Consider the following 15770-nt stretch of genomic DNA (forward strand, 5'->3'; position numbering starts at 1 on the left):
CAGCATTAATATCTATTCAGCCACATGTCAACATGATGCCAGGATTGTCAATAATGCTAAAGATATTCATTATAAAAAGGTTTTCAAAGGGTTTAGTTTCTGGTTTGTATTCAAGAAAAGTTTCAAACTCGTCCCATGTGACAGTGAACAGCTCTGGCTCCAGATGTGATGGAAAACGTGCAGAAACTGTTCCAGCTGACTTGTAAAAAGACTGAGCATTTATACTGGTAAGACTTTAAAAAGTTAATTTGTAAAGAAACTGAATTAGACAAACTAGATAAAATACCACATGTATCCGGGCCTGCATCTGAGACTAAAAGTGAAAAACTGTAAAAACAAAACCTTTGGCCTCAGATACAAGTTCTGATACGTGGGATTTTGTCTAGTTGAAATCACAACCTTCAGAGGGTTTTATTTGTGTTTTATGTGACAGACCAACAAAAAATAGTGCATATTCATAAAGTGAAAGGGCGCAAGGTTTTTAAATTTGTTTTCATGTAGATTTTATTTTTAAAACGATGCCTTGCATTTATACTAATCTCAACTCTGCTAATGCTTTTCAGAGCCTCGTATCACTGCAACTGGCTTGTCCTTACCAGTTTTGAACAAGTAGAGACAGTTTTTGTTGTTGTTGTTGTTGTTTCCACTTATTTGACAGAGAGTCAATGCAAAGCAGTTTTTAAGTGCTGCCACAGATTTGAAATGGAATTGTGGTCCAGACTTTGACTGGACTATTTCAAACCAAGCACATGCTTTAATATAAACCTTTCTAGTGTAGCTCTGTCTATATGTTTATGGTTGTTTTCTTGCATTTCCCTCAGTCTCAAGTCTTTTGCAGCCTAATAGATTTTCTTCTAAACCTAGCCTTTTTAGAGCTAAATCCTTCTTTCATTGATCATCTTCCCAAGCCCTACTCAAGAAACGCATCTCCGGAGCATAACAGTGTCACCAACATGTTTCATTGTGGTTGATATGCTAAGGCACTGAGAAAAGTTCTGATTTTTTGTTTTGTTTTATTTATTTTTATTTGATCAGTCCTTACATAACTTATAGTATTGCTTGTAGAGATCACAGCTAGTAGTTGAGTTTCACATCCTAACCCCACATTAAACTTCTGCACAACTTTATTCCTGACCTCTCGGCTGTTTTCCTTGCTCTTCATGTTGCTGCTCACCAATGTTCTCTAACAGTCCTTAGCAGCCCTAGCTTCTGACCATTGACGGCTGGACTGTATGTTATTTAGACGTCAAATGAAATGCATTAAGATTCTTGGATGTAACGACACAAAATGTGATCAGATCAAAGGATGTAAATACTGCTCTGGATTTATTTTCTTCCCCGTTTGTCAAGGGTTGCAATAACTTCCAGAGGAGCTCCACTAACATTGACAGATTTCACATTTATAGAATTAAATCACCTCCAACCTCCAGATCCCAAAGTAGGAGACCGACATCTGAGGGTGTCAAATGGAAAGCAGGTAAAACATTAACTTTTGTTCTGCTGACAAGATACTGCCACTGCTTCCTTATTAGTGGAAACAGCGGAAAGCTCGGGACCAGATGTCGCTCGCTAATAGAGGAAAAGAGTTCGGCCGTTACCTTGGTAACCCAGAAATCAGCACCCATGCTCCTCTGACCAGTCAGACTGAAGACATTGCCATTCAGAGAGATACAACATCAGCCTGAACAGCTGTGATATTAAACAAGACTGCTTTTTTCAAAATACCTTTTTTTTTTTTTTTTTTAAGAAGAATGCATTTTTCTAAAGTAACAGGACATCTATTTGGAGAACTTCACAAGAACTGCTTAACATAGAAATTCAATCTTCCTCTTTTTTTGAAGTACTTTTATGTTTTTTCTGAGCTTGAGCACCAGCATTTTTGTCTTTTTCTGGTGCTGTGGTGGGGTTGGGGGTTGATGGCGTGGTTTCATCTGGCTCGGGTCAAAGTGAACTGGACAGCACTTTTAATTTTGGCCCACTTCACATACCTGCTGATCGGGGCCATCATCTTCCAGGTTCTGGAAAGAGAAGCCGAGAGCAACAACAGAAACTATTTCCAGCTGGAAAAACTACATTTCCTGGCTAATTACACCTGCTTGGATGGTCCTGCCTTGGAGAAGTTTGTCCAGGTTTCTATTTTTTTTTTCCTAGTAATCTGAAATATTTCTTTAGATTAGGAGAGGTTAAAATGCATGGTTTTAGAGTTATTTTCCACTTTGTGGTTGACAAAAGCTTCAGTCTTCTACAAATAAAACTAATTCATTATGTCAATATTTGGTACATTTGGTTTGTAAAGCTGAAAAATCAATTTTATTATTAGGTCAGGCTTACCGCAATAAATGGTTTTACAGTAACTGGTTTGAAAGATCAATAAGTGTGTTGTAATTTATAACATTTGACAAAATCATTACCCTGGTGACCTTAAAAATTTTCTTAAGGTCAAGGGTTTAAATGGGGCTGCCGTCATAAAAAGATATGTTAAAATTAATTTGGAAAAATTATTACAGAAAAATATGTTCATTTCCGATCTATTGGCTTATCTTTATTCATCTTGACAATGATGGCAATGATGTAGTTATTTTTTTTATTGTGATTGTTTTACCTTTTTTACCTGTTTAGTTTTATTTAGATTTTTTTGGTTTTATATCATTTGTTTTTAATATTACTAGTCATTGGTTACCTTTTAAAAGAGTATTATGAAATTTCTAATTTATTCCCTTTAACTTGAATTAAACAAAATATATATATATTTTTTTTACCTTGGTTGTGTAAGTCTTGCTGATTGAACAAAAATATTTCAATACTACCAAGTCTGATGTAATTTACCCTGACAAATATGAGGTTACCTAACATTAAATCAGAAAAACTGAGAAAGTATTTTACCTGATTCAGCTAAATCATTACTTAATTCTAAAAGGATTTAATGTAAAACTCATTGTAGATAAAAAAAAAAAAAAAATCAGTTTTAGCTTCACAGCCTTCTAAACCCAAGTCTGGTTATGCAAGAATATTTCTGTTCAAGCCCATCAATCATTGCTGATTTATGTCTTAATGTGCATTTTACTTTGTATGCAGGTGATTTTATATGCCTGGGAAAAGGGAGTGAACCCCTCAGGCAACTCAACCAACCCCAGTAACTGGGATTTCAGCAGCTCCTTCTTTTTTGCTGGCACAGTCGTCACAACCATTGGTAGATTGATGTTTTACCCTTTCAGCTCCAGTTGTTGTAAAATGTGATGCTTCATTACGTCTTACTTGTCTGGTTCACAGGTTACGGAAACCTCTCCCCGAGCACTGTGTCCGGTCAGGTGTTTTGTGTGTTTTACGCACTCTGTGGTATTCCTCTGAACCTGGCTTTCCTGAAACAAATGGGCAAGTGTCTGACTATTCATCTGGGTCGACTAGAGACAGGGATGGTGGCAGTTGTTCCTCACAAGGTTCTGACATGGTTCTCTTTATTCTGCAATGCAGCATATAACTGATAGTCGCATATATTGGCTAAATAAAAGTTGTTGTTTTTTTCTGTCCCAGAAAGCCGTGGAAGCCCTGGCAGTCAGTTTGTTCTTCATCACCGGCAGCCTGCTGTTTCTTGTCATCCCTCCTCTTCTGTTCAGTTATGTGGAAGGCTGGACGTTTGGAGAGGCCTTCTACTTTGCCTTCATTACCCTCAGCACCATTGGTTTTGGAGATTATGTAGTGGGTGAGTAGAGACCGCTAATGTGCTAGAAAGGCTGCAGCGGTCACTTCTGTCTACCTAAAGCTCCCAGGTCTCATTCTGTTGTATAAGTCAGTGAGGCGTTGGAAGATTAATGTGCGCTCTGAACTCAGACAAACTCACGTAACTTGTTCTTACATGTTTCTGCTTAAAGGCACCGACCCAGGAAAGGAGTACATTTCCTTGTACCGCTGCCTTGCGGGCATTTGGATCATCTTCGCGCTTGCTTGGCTCGCGCTTATCCTCAACATGGGAGTGAGAATCATGGAGAACCTGGTTATCCTGACTCACCCAGGTTTTAAGAAGCACGAAGAAGAGGATGAGGACGTTTCCTCCAGTAAATTAGAAGTCACATCAAAGATCTGACAATGGACTTTAAAATTCTTTCAAGTAATATTATTCTGCAAGTTAATATTTTATTTAATTTTTTTTCTCTCTCTCTCTCTCTAAGATTTCTCTTAATACAAGACGAGGCATCAGCAGATTTAATACATACATATATTGGTGATATATTGTGTTCTACCTCAGTGTGAAAGCCTGCTTGATCAGGAATCATGTTTTTTCCATTCTATGATTGGTGTTTATCTTCTCCTTGTTCTCTTCTGATTCCCGCCCTTATGATTAGATGTTCAAACAGGAAGCTCATATCTGGGCTGTTATTTCATGACACTATGTCACATTGTGTGTGTGTGTGTGTGTGCGTGTGTGGGCATGTGTTTTGTGTGTGTTCATTGATGTAGGTCCACATCTGTGTTTGTGTGCTGACGGGAGACTCTAGTGAATTGAGCGCGGACGGCTATCTTAAACCAACACATTAATCAAGATGGTGATGTGAGGTGGAAAAAAGGAGGATGGCCCTCACCTGACACTACCATATGTTTTTTTTTTTTTTCAGAAGACAAAATTAAAAACACTAAATCTGACATTTATTCAAGATGCCGTGCAAAGGAGCTCATACACCTGGAACCTTTCCACAATTTGTCACGTTGCAATCACAAACTTTTATGTTTTTGTTCCTATTGTATTTGACCAACATTAAAGTATTGCACAATGATGGCGTCGAAGGAAGAGGATGCAGGGTTTATTAGAAATAAAAATCAGAAATATGTCGCATCCATCTGTCTTCATTCCTGACGAGTCAATACTTTTCAATACGACCTTTCAATGAATTGCAGCAAACTGGTTTAGGCTTTTAGGTTGCATCGCTATCAGCTTTGTAAAGCTAGATATGTTCCAAGATTAAATCACATACTGGTAGACTCTGTTTACTTATTCGGGGACTTCCAAAGACAGTTGATGGTGCTATTTTTTATTAAGGGCTATCATTTTGAAATAGATTGTGTTATCACATAAAATCTCAAACTTCCCATTAAAGATTTTGGTTCTAAGCTGACAAAATGTGAGAAACTTTAAAGCGATGTGCATATCTTGGGTTTTCCAAGACATTGTACATTCCTACTTGTTCTGCCGTGGATTTGCATGTCAGGTCAGTGAAGTGATTCCAACAGTAGTGCTCCAGAGAGGTTCATTTGCCTGTGATGTGAGTCCGCCAGGTAAACCCTCTCTATTCTTTGCACCTGACTGCAGTGGGTGAGACTCCGAGCTAAAACTGGACGTCAACATTCGGACTGCCAGGCCAACATGGGAGTGAAGGAGATGTTAAATCTGGCCCGGGTGCCATCCATTCTCATGCTTGGTGTGATTTATGTGGTCTACGTGCTGATTGGTGGCGTGATTTTCTGGAAGCTGGAAGGAGATCTTGGAAGGAAGGATCTCTCCAAGTTGCTCCTTAACAAACAGAGGCTGCTAATGACATACAGCTGCCTGAACCAAGAAGGTCTAGAGGACGTGGCTCAGGTAAGGTACTCAGAAGTCTGAATATGATTAAATGGATTAGTTAGAATAATATAAAGTATTATAACGTCACTCATAATGGATCACAACCTATTATAATTCTATAAAAAGTAATAAACTTGTACACTTTTGTGTCATTTGCTTAGTGGATTTTAAAATGCAGCTAGGTCTGTATGTGATTCTTAAATTTTGATTACATTTAATGCAGAGGAATCCTCACCATGACTTGACAATCGTTTTAAAAACTCAAACAGTAAACCAAAATTAAAAAATAAATAATTTGTATATTTTGCCATCAGCTTCTAATTTTATTTAAATTGCAGTTGGGTGACCTTTAAACTCTCTGGAAGCCCTCAACTACAAACCTTCATTCTATTATTAAACATACGTGGAATTAGGAGGAGATATATTTGCTCAAAAAAGAATTCAACTTATGAACCATAAACTCCCCACCATCAAACATGCTATGATATGCATCAGATGACCAGAAAGACAGCAAAAATGTAAACAATTGGGTTTATGTTTAGATGGTTTTGGGACAGAAGAATCTGGGTAAAACCATCCAGGCTGTTCTGAGTATTCGTGATGATGCGGTGGAGCATCACAGTTTATTAATAACCTGCAAGTGAGTGAAGGTCCTCTTGATGCAAAAGCAAATTGGAATCCACTATGTTCCTGCATACATTGATAGTTTTGGTAATAAAGTAATGAGGTTATTATAAAGACACATAGAGTTCATTCTGAACCCGTGGAAGATCTTGCAGCCATACAGCCGCACAGTAATTCAGCCCTGATCAGGTGTTTTGTGCTTTTACATCTGAGAGCACATTAAAGGTGTGTTTGGGGTTGTGGTCATAAAAAATTGGGGTGCCATGAAATATTATCTCTTCTAGACAAACGTAGCTACTTTACTCTTTACTCCTGAAACCTAAAATCACAACTGGTGTTCTCTCTGCAGAACTGCTAATCCAATTTTTCTATGATGGTGTTCCAGTTTAGATTTATCTTGGTGTCTTGTCTGTGGGTAAAGAGATCAAAACTGAATCTTAATTGAATCTTAACAGTAATGATCTAGATTTACTTTGGGTACATGTTCAAAAAACACCTTTAAAAGAATCATTAAGTTGGGCTTCATTTTAACGACAAGTGCACCCTTGAACAGCACAATAGACACTGGAGTTCCAGAGACACAAGAGTGTGATTACTGAAACAGACAAAAAACAGACTTACCTAAACTTCAAATAATACGGCTCATGACATATGGTTAGCTATTGAAGCAATTTCTGTAACTTCTGTCTTATTCAATCCCTCAGTACCACTATCAGGAGTAAGGTGGCGACACATTCAACCATTAAGGCAACCTTTCCACCTCCTGAGCCGTGTTTGGTTCAGCAAGATTCTTCTTTTTAAGCTTAGTTAAGTTACAAACTCTTGACTAGATTCAGCAAAAAGAACCACTGGTTTTCCTGAAAACCTACAAGAGTTGATATTTTCATTTGGCCTGGGGATAGAAGCTAGAACTAACATGTAGAGGGATGCCTAAACAACACTGAAAACAAGTGATTACAGATATTTGGCTTATAACTTATTAAGCATCACAATGCAGGTTAAGTAGGACAGTACACCACTAATACATGAAGTGACAAAGACTTTGCAAAGGAGATAAATCCACCTTGCAGAAAAGTGATACTTTAGATACTTAAGCCAGTTTGAAAAAACACAGTCACAGAGTCAGGTGTTTATTATCCAGCAGAATGCAAAGCAGATGTCCAGTCAACTTCATCTAATAAATCATTAAAATACCCATTAGCTTTACTCAATTGAATCCCAATGGAGTGATTCATCCTGTGAAATACAAAATAAACTTAAAGGAACATGACAAAAATATTAGAGAAAAATGACTACATCTTATTTCTAAGGTACGAGGATACCACACACCGCAGTATTTCTGTGCACAGTGGAATAATTTGTTTTAATATAATTCATAACAGAGTTGAATGTTGAATCAATTAAAGGAAATGTCTTCATAGGAAAATGTAGATTTTATTAGTGTCAAAAATAGGCTTTTGTTGAGCTAAAATCAATCTCACATAAAATTTTGCATTTTGGTTTGAGCCTTTTAAAAATTTGGGAAAAGTAAGAAGAAATTTGCAATAGAAGTTTGGTAGGGGGCAATGATTTTTCAAACATGACTGATTTGATATCAAATCTAAGCAACAAAGAAAGGGAGGGGGAAGCATGTAAGAACAAACAGGCAACCCATTTCGCATGCAAATAGCTTGTGGAAACTTTTAACTCTGCTTTGCCTACATGAGTCAAACATGGATGTTGATTGGCCACAAACGTTTTCAATGTTCTGTTAGGAGAACCTTGGTTTTATTAAAACACCTAAGAAGCGCATGTAATATGCTTCTTAGCATATTCAAATTTATGTTAGAACTTGAAACATAAACTGTTGAAACTATTGACCAGGTGAATGTTCTGCCACTTGGTAATAGAAAGACAATTATTTGCATTGTATTAAAGCAAATCCAGCAAACTTTGAAAAGAGGAAGAACAAAACTCTAAGATTTAAGTTAACTCCCTGCGTATTTACTTGTAAAGCCCCTGGTGTGTGAATAAAACAAACTTTACATTGCTTCACATAAAGTGTTGCAAACTTTGAACCTGTTATTTGCAGTATTTTTAATATCTCACCTTGGTGCTGAACTCTGAACACAGAGGTGAGAAGATATTCTACTGTGGAATGCTGATTGCAATGATTTATTGACCAGAATAGCTCCAAGGTGTTCTAAAAATAGACTAGATTACTGTGAGCAGGAGTCACATGTGGTTAATAAAGTCTGTTTATATTGAAAAATGGAAACCGTGGAAAATTTCAGCTTTCTCTGTGTTTTCTGTTCCAGGTTGTTCGAGATGTATCAAAGGTTGGTCTGAGTTTGAAAGGCAACCAAACTGCAGACGGCTTCTGGAAATTCACCAGCTCGGCTGTGTTTGCTGCCACTGTGGTCACAACTATAGGTCAGCGTCATATATTTTTACACACTTCCTGTGAAGTATGACCTGCTGAAAATGATAACCTGTCCAATTATAGATCAACCTCATTTTGAAAATGATATCTAATCTCAAAAGAATGTGATTATGATAAACAATGTGTCTAGATGATGATGTTTCACTCTGTCACAATTATTAGCTTTCTGAGTACAGCTAGAGGGGCAGTTAAAGGCTAGACCAGTTATGCGCCGGTATTCTAACATATTACTTTATTTTATCCTATTTCTACTGTTAACTTCTATTTACTAAAATCTTACAATTTAGTGTCTTAATCTCCTACTAAAGAGGATTATCCAGCAGAGGTAGAAAAGGAATTAAAGCCATACTTATTGGTACATTTACAGGAACAGTTTCCGTAGGATTTGAATTTAAGAAGACAGCAGCTGTCCAAATGGACTAAAAAACTGATCATCAGTCTGGACATTTCAATAAAGCCAGTTTTGGTTTAATTTTCTACCATAGAACACAAACAAAATGGGTGTTAGCAAGGTGTCAAGGTGAAAAGACAGCAGTAAAATAATCTTCAAGAATATGAGAAGGTTGGTGCCTATTTACAACAGTTCTAAGACTTTTTCTAACCAGTTTAGAGTTTGCCATTCAAGATTTTTCTCAAGCAGAAAACAAATCCCATTCCTTTGAAAAGTATTGACATGGCTTATCTCAGCGGTCCCTAAACTGGTCCTGAAATATTCCAAAATGCCCTGCATGTGTTAGATGTGTCTCAGTTTGAGCAGGCCTGATTCCAATGATTGCATGACCTTCTCTGCAATCACCCATTCATTTAAGTCAGGTGTTTGGAAGAAAGGGGACACCTTTGCCAACTGCCAATAAATTTCAAGAAGAAGAATAAGGGGACAACTAAAACATGCAGGACCGGGATACTTGAGGACGAGGTTTGGGAACAATTTTGCCATAAATGTCAACACTGGTAAATAAACAGCACCATGCAGACCCAGGAACACAGCAGAGGGATCAGGGATAATGTTGTGGAGGAGGTTCAAACAGGGCTACATTATAAAACAATATCCCAAACTTTGAATATCTCACAGAGCGCAGTTCAATCTGTCATCCAAAAATGGAAGGAGTATGTCATAATTGCAAACCTTCCAAGAAAATGGCAATCCACTTAAAATAAAAGGCTTTGTGTTGGCCTATCCCAAAATGTGTCAGTGAAATATATTGTACTTTGTGGTCATAATGTGACAAAATAAAAAAGTTCAAGGAACATTTATAGTTTTGTAAAGCATTAAAGGACACGTTCTTCCCAAGAACGAAACTCCCAGGAAATTCACTCCAAGGTCAGACTATGCAAAACTCGGAGTAATCTCTGAAGCCCAGTAGCTCCACCAGTGTGTTAAATGAGACCAGATGTCTGGCCATAGCACACCTAATGCCATTTACTAAGGACGATGTTGGGGTGTTGGTGGCATGGGCATGGTACATGTTGTCAGTCTGTAGGTTAATGTTATTTTTAATTATTCATATTTACAAAGATAAAGCTAAAGCGGTTCATCTGCCATAAAACATTGAGATATTAGAATGTTTTTATCTTGACAGGTTATGGAAACATGAGCCCCAGCACAACAGTTGGTCAGATCTTCTGCGTCTTCTTTGCACTCTTTGGGATTCCTCTCAACGTAGTGGTGCTCAACAGAGTGGGCAAGTACATGCTCGCATTGGAGAGAAATGTCTCAGACTTCCTGCAAGGCAAATCTGGACGAAAGGTAAGCAAGTGATGAGGACGAAATAAGTATTTTTTTGTTTTGTTTTGTTCTTTGGAGTGTGACCAACATCACTGTTCTCTCTTTCCCTGGTGAAACTGCAGGGGTGCACACGGTTTTTTGTCCACCTGTTCTGCTACATCTGTGGCACCGTCCTGTTCTTCATCATGCCCATGCTTGTGTTCCAGCAGCAGGAGGGCTGGACCTACTCCCAGGCTATCTATTACTGCTTCATCACCCTCAGCACCATTGGTTTTGGGGATTTTGTAGCAGGTACAGCATAGCCCAAAATCCCAAACATCCACTGACTGTTTTAACTTTTATTCTTGATTGTCACAAAGACACAATTCTTCGTTGTGCTTTCCAGATAGTAATCCAGACAAAGACTACCCTGACTGGTATAGCGTCCTCATGGCCTCGTGGATCTTTTTTGGCCTGGCCTGGCTCGCCCTGCTCATCAACCACTCCATTGACATCCTGGAGCGGCTTAACTCCCTCCTCAAAAAAGGCTGCTGTGGTGAGAAGACTCTGGAAGAGTCTGAGAGCGCAGACAACGACAATCCCGACACTCAAATGGAGCATGATGAGATGAAGAAGTCTCCGATAAATCAGTAATCTACAACAACAAGGTGAAGGTTTTTAGTGAGTAATTACACGACCATTAGCCCTGGATTTAAGATATGGGAACTGGCTGACAGGCCATGAGTACATGTGTTATAAGGCTGTAAAGGCTGTAATTTTTCATAATCATCAGTTTATTAGCATGTGACTGATCAAAGGTTGTAAAGTTCTGATAAGTGGCCAGCGAGCTGATTAAGAAAGCGACATGTCTCATTATGTTCCACAGAGGAGTTGCAGTTTGTAGTTTATGTAGTACGTGTCACTTTTACAAATTTCCAGAGATGCAGCAAATAGTCATACATAAATCTGTGTAAAAATAATAAGGATCTATATCATTAAAAACCATGTTTCATTATGAAGTAATCATCCCATTTTGTTATTTCCTTAAACACTTAAGGGAACCACTTTTACTGGTTTGATTATTAGAAAAATAGTTACATGAATGCAGCGCCAGGGAGGAGGAAGAAAAGTGCAGTCAGTAGCAATTCTTGTATTAATTCTTGTATAAATACTGCAATTAGTTATTCCCTCCTTTGCTCTCACAGGGATGAGAGAAGAGATCTTCAATATATTCTTAAAAAAAGAAGAATCTAATTCTATTTTTTTATAGTTTGCATAAATCCACTTTTTTTTCCTTTTCTCACTCTTTCTTTAGGCTTTTAAGGGAGTGAAAATGTTCACATATACACACAAAAGAGGACAGTGTACAAAAACAAAAAGCGAGATAGAATTTCTTGAAAATTTAGAAATCACTTTCTTTTTCTTTCAACAGCATCCATTTTTGCACTCAAATTCTCACATTTTTATTGTAGGTAAAATGTAATTTTTTTCAATAAAGTAGATTTCTGATTTTGGCTTCGGGGGGACAGTTTTTGACCATCATTCTTTTGAAGAAATAGAAGTCCTATATGTTTTATGTCATTGGTCTTTGGGTTGTTGGGGGTTTTAATGTTACCCTTCTGACTGAGTGTTCCTCATCTTTTTTAAACATGCCATTGTTGGACAAAAACTTAAATAACCCCAACTTGGATCCAACCTTACATAAAACCTATGGGCTTTTTTCCAAACTCCCTTTTATGTCAAAGCTTTTTGAAAGGGCTTTTGCCACCCAATTTACAGCCTAGTGGGGGAAAAAAAAGTAATTTATGGCTGGGTTTCATGGAATTCGTCTGGGCTCCATGCGGGGACCTATTGCTTTTTCATGTCATTAAGCACCTTAGTAATGTTTATTATGTTGTTACTGATGATGTTTTTATACTCCTCATTTAATCGCTGAGTTTAAGAAATTGTCTTCTTTAATGATCACTTAACAAAAAGTAGGCAACTGTTAAAAAAAACAATTACTTCCAGCAACACCCAGACAAAATTGAAATTTTGTTGACCACTCCAAACAGTAATCTGTGTCTTACATTAAACTCTACCTGGGTGATTTAGGCCTTGCAGACACTCAGAGACTTAGGTGCTATTTTTAATTAGGCTTTTTACCATTGAGCATCAATTAAGCAGATGATTAAAAACTGTTTATTTTTATATTTCCATTTGAGGAATATCTCTAAGTTTAGACTAATGATGTCAACAAGTAACCTGAAGATGATAATTCATTCCTTTGTCTCAACCTGACTATTGTAATGTCCTTTTTACGTGTTCAGGAAGAAGGGGCTGGCTGCTCTCCAGGTTGTTCAGAACTGCAGAGAGACTGTTGTTGGGCTCAGACAGAGGAACTCATATAACCTATGTCTTATAGTTGCTACTATAGATCTAGGTTTTACTTTAAAATGTTAGTCTTAACCTTCTGAGCTTTACATGGACAAGCGTCTTCTATTGTTGATTTGATTTAAATATAGGCCACTTCCTATGTTCTGAAGTTACTGAATCAGAACCTGTTTGTGGTCATCAAAACTCAATGAGATTGATCTTTCCAAGCTGGTGTCACCCAGACTGTTGAAATACACTGCCTATATAGTTTTGGACCCTGCTGATACATTTAAAAACCAGCTAAAAATATTTTTATTAAAACCTTTAGTGGGTTTTTGTAAAATGCATTTTTGATTGTGTGTTTTTTTTTTGTCTGCATTGTACATTGTATGTTCTTGGGCTACTCTTTTTGTAAATCACTTTGTGACATTTGTATGGGAACTCCTGCTATATAAGTGAATTTTTATTTACTTTACTCACTTGCTTAAGAGAAGTACTGATATTATCCCCAGGTACCAAACAAAGATCCCTGTAGACTGTACAACTTGAGGTGGATCCACAGAGCCTAATAACATCTTTACAAAAAGATTGAAGTTCAGGAAGTTTGGGAAAGAATATGTAAACAGTCTAGGTCATTTTATATTTTACAGTTTTCATGCATTTTTTTAAGGTTTTTTAGGTAGCCTTGATACAAAAACAACATTTTAAATGCCTCTGGTTTGTCATTTCACAAACAAAAATAAAAGGTTCCACAAAGATGAAGCTGTGACAAAAGTGATTCTTGTTCAAATAACTTTTTGTCTTAAAATCCTGTAGAGAAATTATATTGTGCTTCTGTTATAGAAGTAGGTCGAAGCAGAGTGGAAACCTCCACGGAATCTGTCTGTGGTTCAAACTCATCAGCTGCCAGCTCCAAGGCACTTGGCAGCCGACAGTCTTTGACACGTTGAGGTTATAAAACAGGCTCATTCAAATCTAACCTAAAATCTAGAGATTGAAATATGAGATTAATGGTTAATATTAATGACTCGCAGAGATAAATTTATGTGTGTAGTTTTGCATTAACTATCTTATAATTGCTTTAAAAAAAAAACATTTGAAATATATTATACTGTTTTAAGGACAGGATGTAGTTAACAGTTGATTATTTTTACAATTATTTTTTTATATCAACATTATTTTAACATAACAACTTATTTCTTACTTTAGTCTACTGCTGGTGTCAGGTGCAAAATCAAATATTAGAACACATATACATACTTGAGAAATGACCTCATCAGATAACATGGTTTTATAAAGAAGTCAAAACTAAGCTACAAAGAAATAACCATTTTAAGAAAGTACAAAGTCTGTTTATATTTCTTTTTATGTATTTCAGTACAAGGCTTATTGTGCATGACATCTGCAAGCTATTTACTTAAAGACTTTGTTTTTCCAAATTATTTATTTATTTATTTTATTATTATTATTACAACTTTTGTAAAGAAAAAAAATGACATAATGAGTCATTATTTCTGGAGGTGACGATTTGTAAGATCAGGTTTGTGAAGTTGAAGTTGCCTTGGTAACCACGAGATGGCAGTGCAGAGCAAGCATAGTAGAAATACATAAAGGCAAAGAAGCAAACAGAATGTATTAAATAACTCAAATTTACGGTATTGATAATGTCTCCATAGTCGATATAATTTTACAGCAATAAAATGTATATATTTAGACAAAATTTGAGCTAATGCAAGTTTTTCTGACTATTACGTCATTGGCTCTAAGTCTAGAGAGGAAGAGTGGTGCGACCGCTCGTGCTTTGGCACTCTAGTTAGAAATGCAAACGCGTCTTGAGGCTCATATATCAGAAAGCCAGGCTTACTCTGAGATGGAGTAAATAGCAAAGACAGACGGAAAGCAGCAGGGGCGGAAACTGAGAACGTGTTAGACAGATGGACAGCAATGACAGACACATTAAGTTGGTGGAAAAAGTGTGGAAATATCTAAGGGGAAAGTGTAAGATTCCAGACTGCAGTAGAAGGCAGTTAATTTTTTTATTTTTTATTCCCTGTTGGGGTTGTGAAAATACCGGGGGGGGGGGCGGCGACTGAAAAAAGATTGCCAATGCCTTTCTGGACATGGTTCATTGAGAATTGTAAAGTGCAATAGACTTAACGCATGTATATCAACCACAGTTAGAAAAAGATCCACTTATTTTCATTGCCACAGGCAAGCCTTGGATATTCTAAGCTGAATCAATGTGGTAAAGTATTTTTTTTCTTCCTATTAATTAATTTACACAAGATAAGCTCATTACTTTAGTGGTTTGTTTGGTTTGACGTCACCTTGGAATTCAAGACGTCAGGTTCTCATCTTACAAGAAAATTTGAGAGATTTCCCAAATCATCTTTCATGGAGCGGCTGCCATTTATAAAGTCGGGTTCTATCTTGTTCATGGGAACCTAAGCATCTTCTGAGCACAATTTATAAAGGCAAGTGACGTGACTGCTTAAATTGTAAATGCAGTACCAGGATCTGGTGACGTGTGAATGCAGTAACCAGGTATTTATGGATTACATAGATGATAAGTTGCAGCAACTATCTGCACAAAATGCTTCTTCTTAAAAAGGAACACATACAAGCAGTGGGGAGAGAGGAAAGACAGTAATGCCTATGTGTGAGCATTCCCCATGATAGCAAACACCACATGGTGCCTGACCCTTGACTTCCAGAACCCACCCATTAAGTGTCCTGCAAAACTTTTCACTTCTCTGGGTTTTCTTACATGACGTCCAGTTATAACCAATAATTTCAGTGTAATTTATTGGTATTTTATATGTGAGAACAACTCCAAGTAGTTCATGGCTGTGAGGCAGAGTAGTTGGGGACTTTATTTTTAAGTTTGTACACTGTAATACACTAAAAGCATGCCTACCTTATGACTGGGTTGATTAAATATAGAATAAAGAAATGCTCCGAAATTCACAAAGCAATATAAGTTGCTCCTTTTTCAATTACATTTATTGTATATAATCACCTAGAGAGACACAGAAGATGGATTAACCTGCACAGAACGGTTTTTCTTGCACGCATACTGCTGTCAAGAATCCCCAGCCTCGTGTAACATT

At 37.2% G+C, this 15770-nt stretch overlaps 2 protein-coding genes across 2 annotated transcripts; both read left to right on the forward strand.

The window, feature by feature from the left end:
* Positions 1-1279: 1279 nt before the first annotated feature.
* Positions 1280-4662, forward strand: LOC122845626 (potassium channel subfamily K member 16-like). The gene is made up of 5 exons (XM_044141914.1): positions 1280-2129; positions 3076-3190; positions 3271-3437; positions 3532-3700; positions 3870-4662. The coding sequence occupies exons 1-5, from the start codon at positions 1917-1919 to the stop codon at positions 4079-4081; spliced, it is 876 nt and encodes a 291-aa protein (XP_043997849.1). The 5' UTR covers positions 1280-1916; the 3' UTR covers positions 4082-4662.
* Positions 4663-5161: 499 nt separating this feature from the next.
* kcnk17 (potassium channel, subfamily K, member 17) lies at positions 5162-13420 on the forward strand. Its single transcript, XM_044141915.1, has 7 exons — positions 5162-5201; positions 5303-5572; positions 8476-8590; positions 10181-10347; positions 10449-10617; positions 10712-10973; positions 12615-13420. The coding sequence occupies exons 2-6, from the start codon at positions 5357-5359 to the stop codon at positions 10957-10959; spliced, it is 915 nt and encodes a 304-aa protein (XP_043997850.1). The 5' UTR covers positions 5162-5201; positions 5303-5356; the 3' UTR covers positions 10960-10973; positions 12615-13420.
* Positions 13421-15770: the final 2350 nt, after the last annotated feature.

Source organism: Gambusia affinis, linkage group LG16 (genome assembly GCF_019740435.1).
Source record: "Gambusia affinis linkage group LG16, SWU_Gaff_1.0, whole genome shotgun sequence".
Classification (NCBI taxonomy): Eukaryota; Metazoa; Chordata; class Actinopteri; order Cyprinodontiformes; family Poeciliidae; genus Gambusia; species Gambusia affinis.

What these genes read in the sequence shown, in the direction of transcription:
- LOC122845626 (XM_044141914.1), top strand. Translation starts at nt 1,917, where the DNA reads ATGGCGTGGTTTCATCTGGCTCGGGTCAAAGTGAACTGGACAGCACTT. An exon ending in CCTTGGAGAAGTTTGTCCAG is followed by an intron (nt 2,130 to 3,075) that starts GTTTCTATTTTT and finishes CTTTGTATGCAG; the next exon opens with GTGATTTTATATGCCTGGGA. An exon ending in TTTTGGAGATTATGTAGTGG is followed by an intron (nt 3,701 to 3,869) that starts GTGAGTAGAGAC and finishes TTCTGCTTAAAG; the next exon opens with GCACCGACCCAGGAAAGGAG.
- kcnk17 (XM_044141915.1), top strand. Translation starts at nt 5,357, where the DNA reads ATGGGAGTGAAGGAGATGTTAAATCTGGCCCGGGTGCCATCCATTCTC. An exon ending in AAGGCAAATCTGGACGAAAG is followed by an intron (nt 10,348 to 10,448) that starts GTAAGCAAGTGA and finishes GTGAAACTGCAG; the next exon opens with GGGTGCACACGGTTTTTTGT. An exon ending in TTTTGGGGATTTTGTAGCAG is followed by an intron (nt 10,618 to 10,711) that starts GTACAGCATAGC and finishes TGTGCTTTCCAG; the next exon opens with ATAGTAATCCAGACAAAGAC.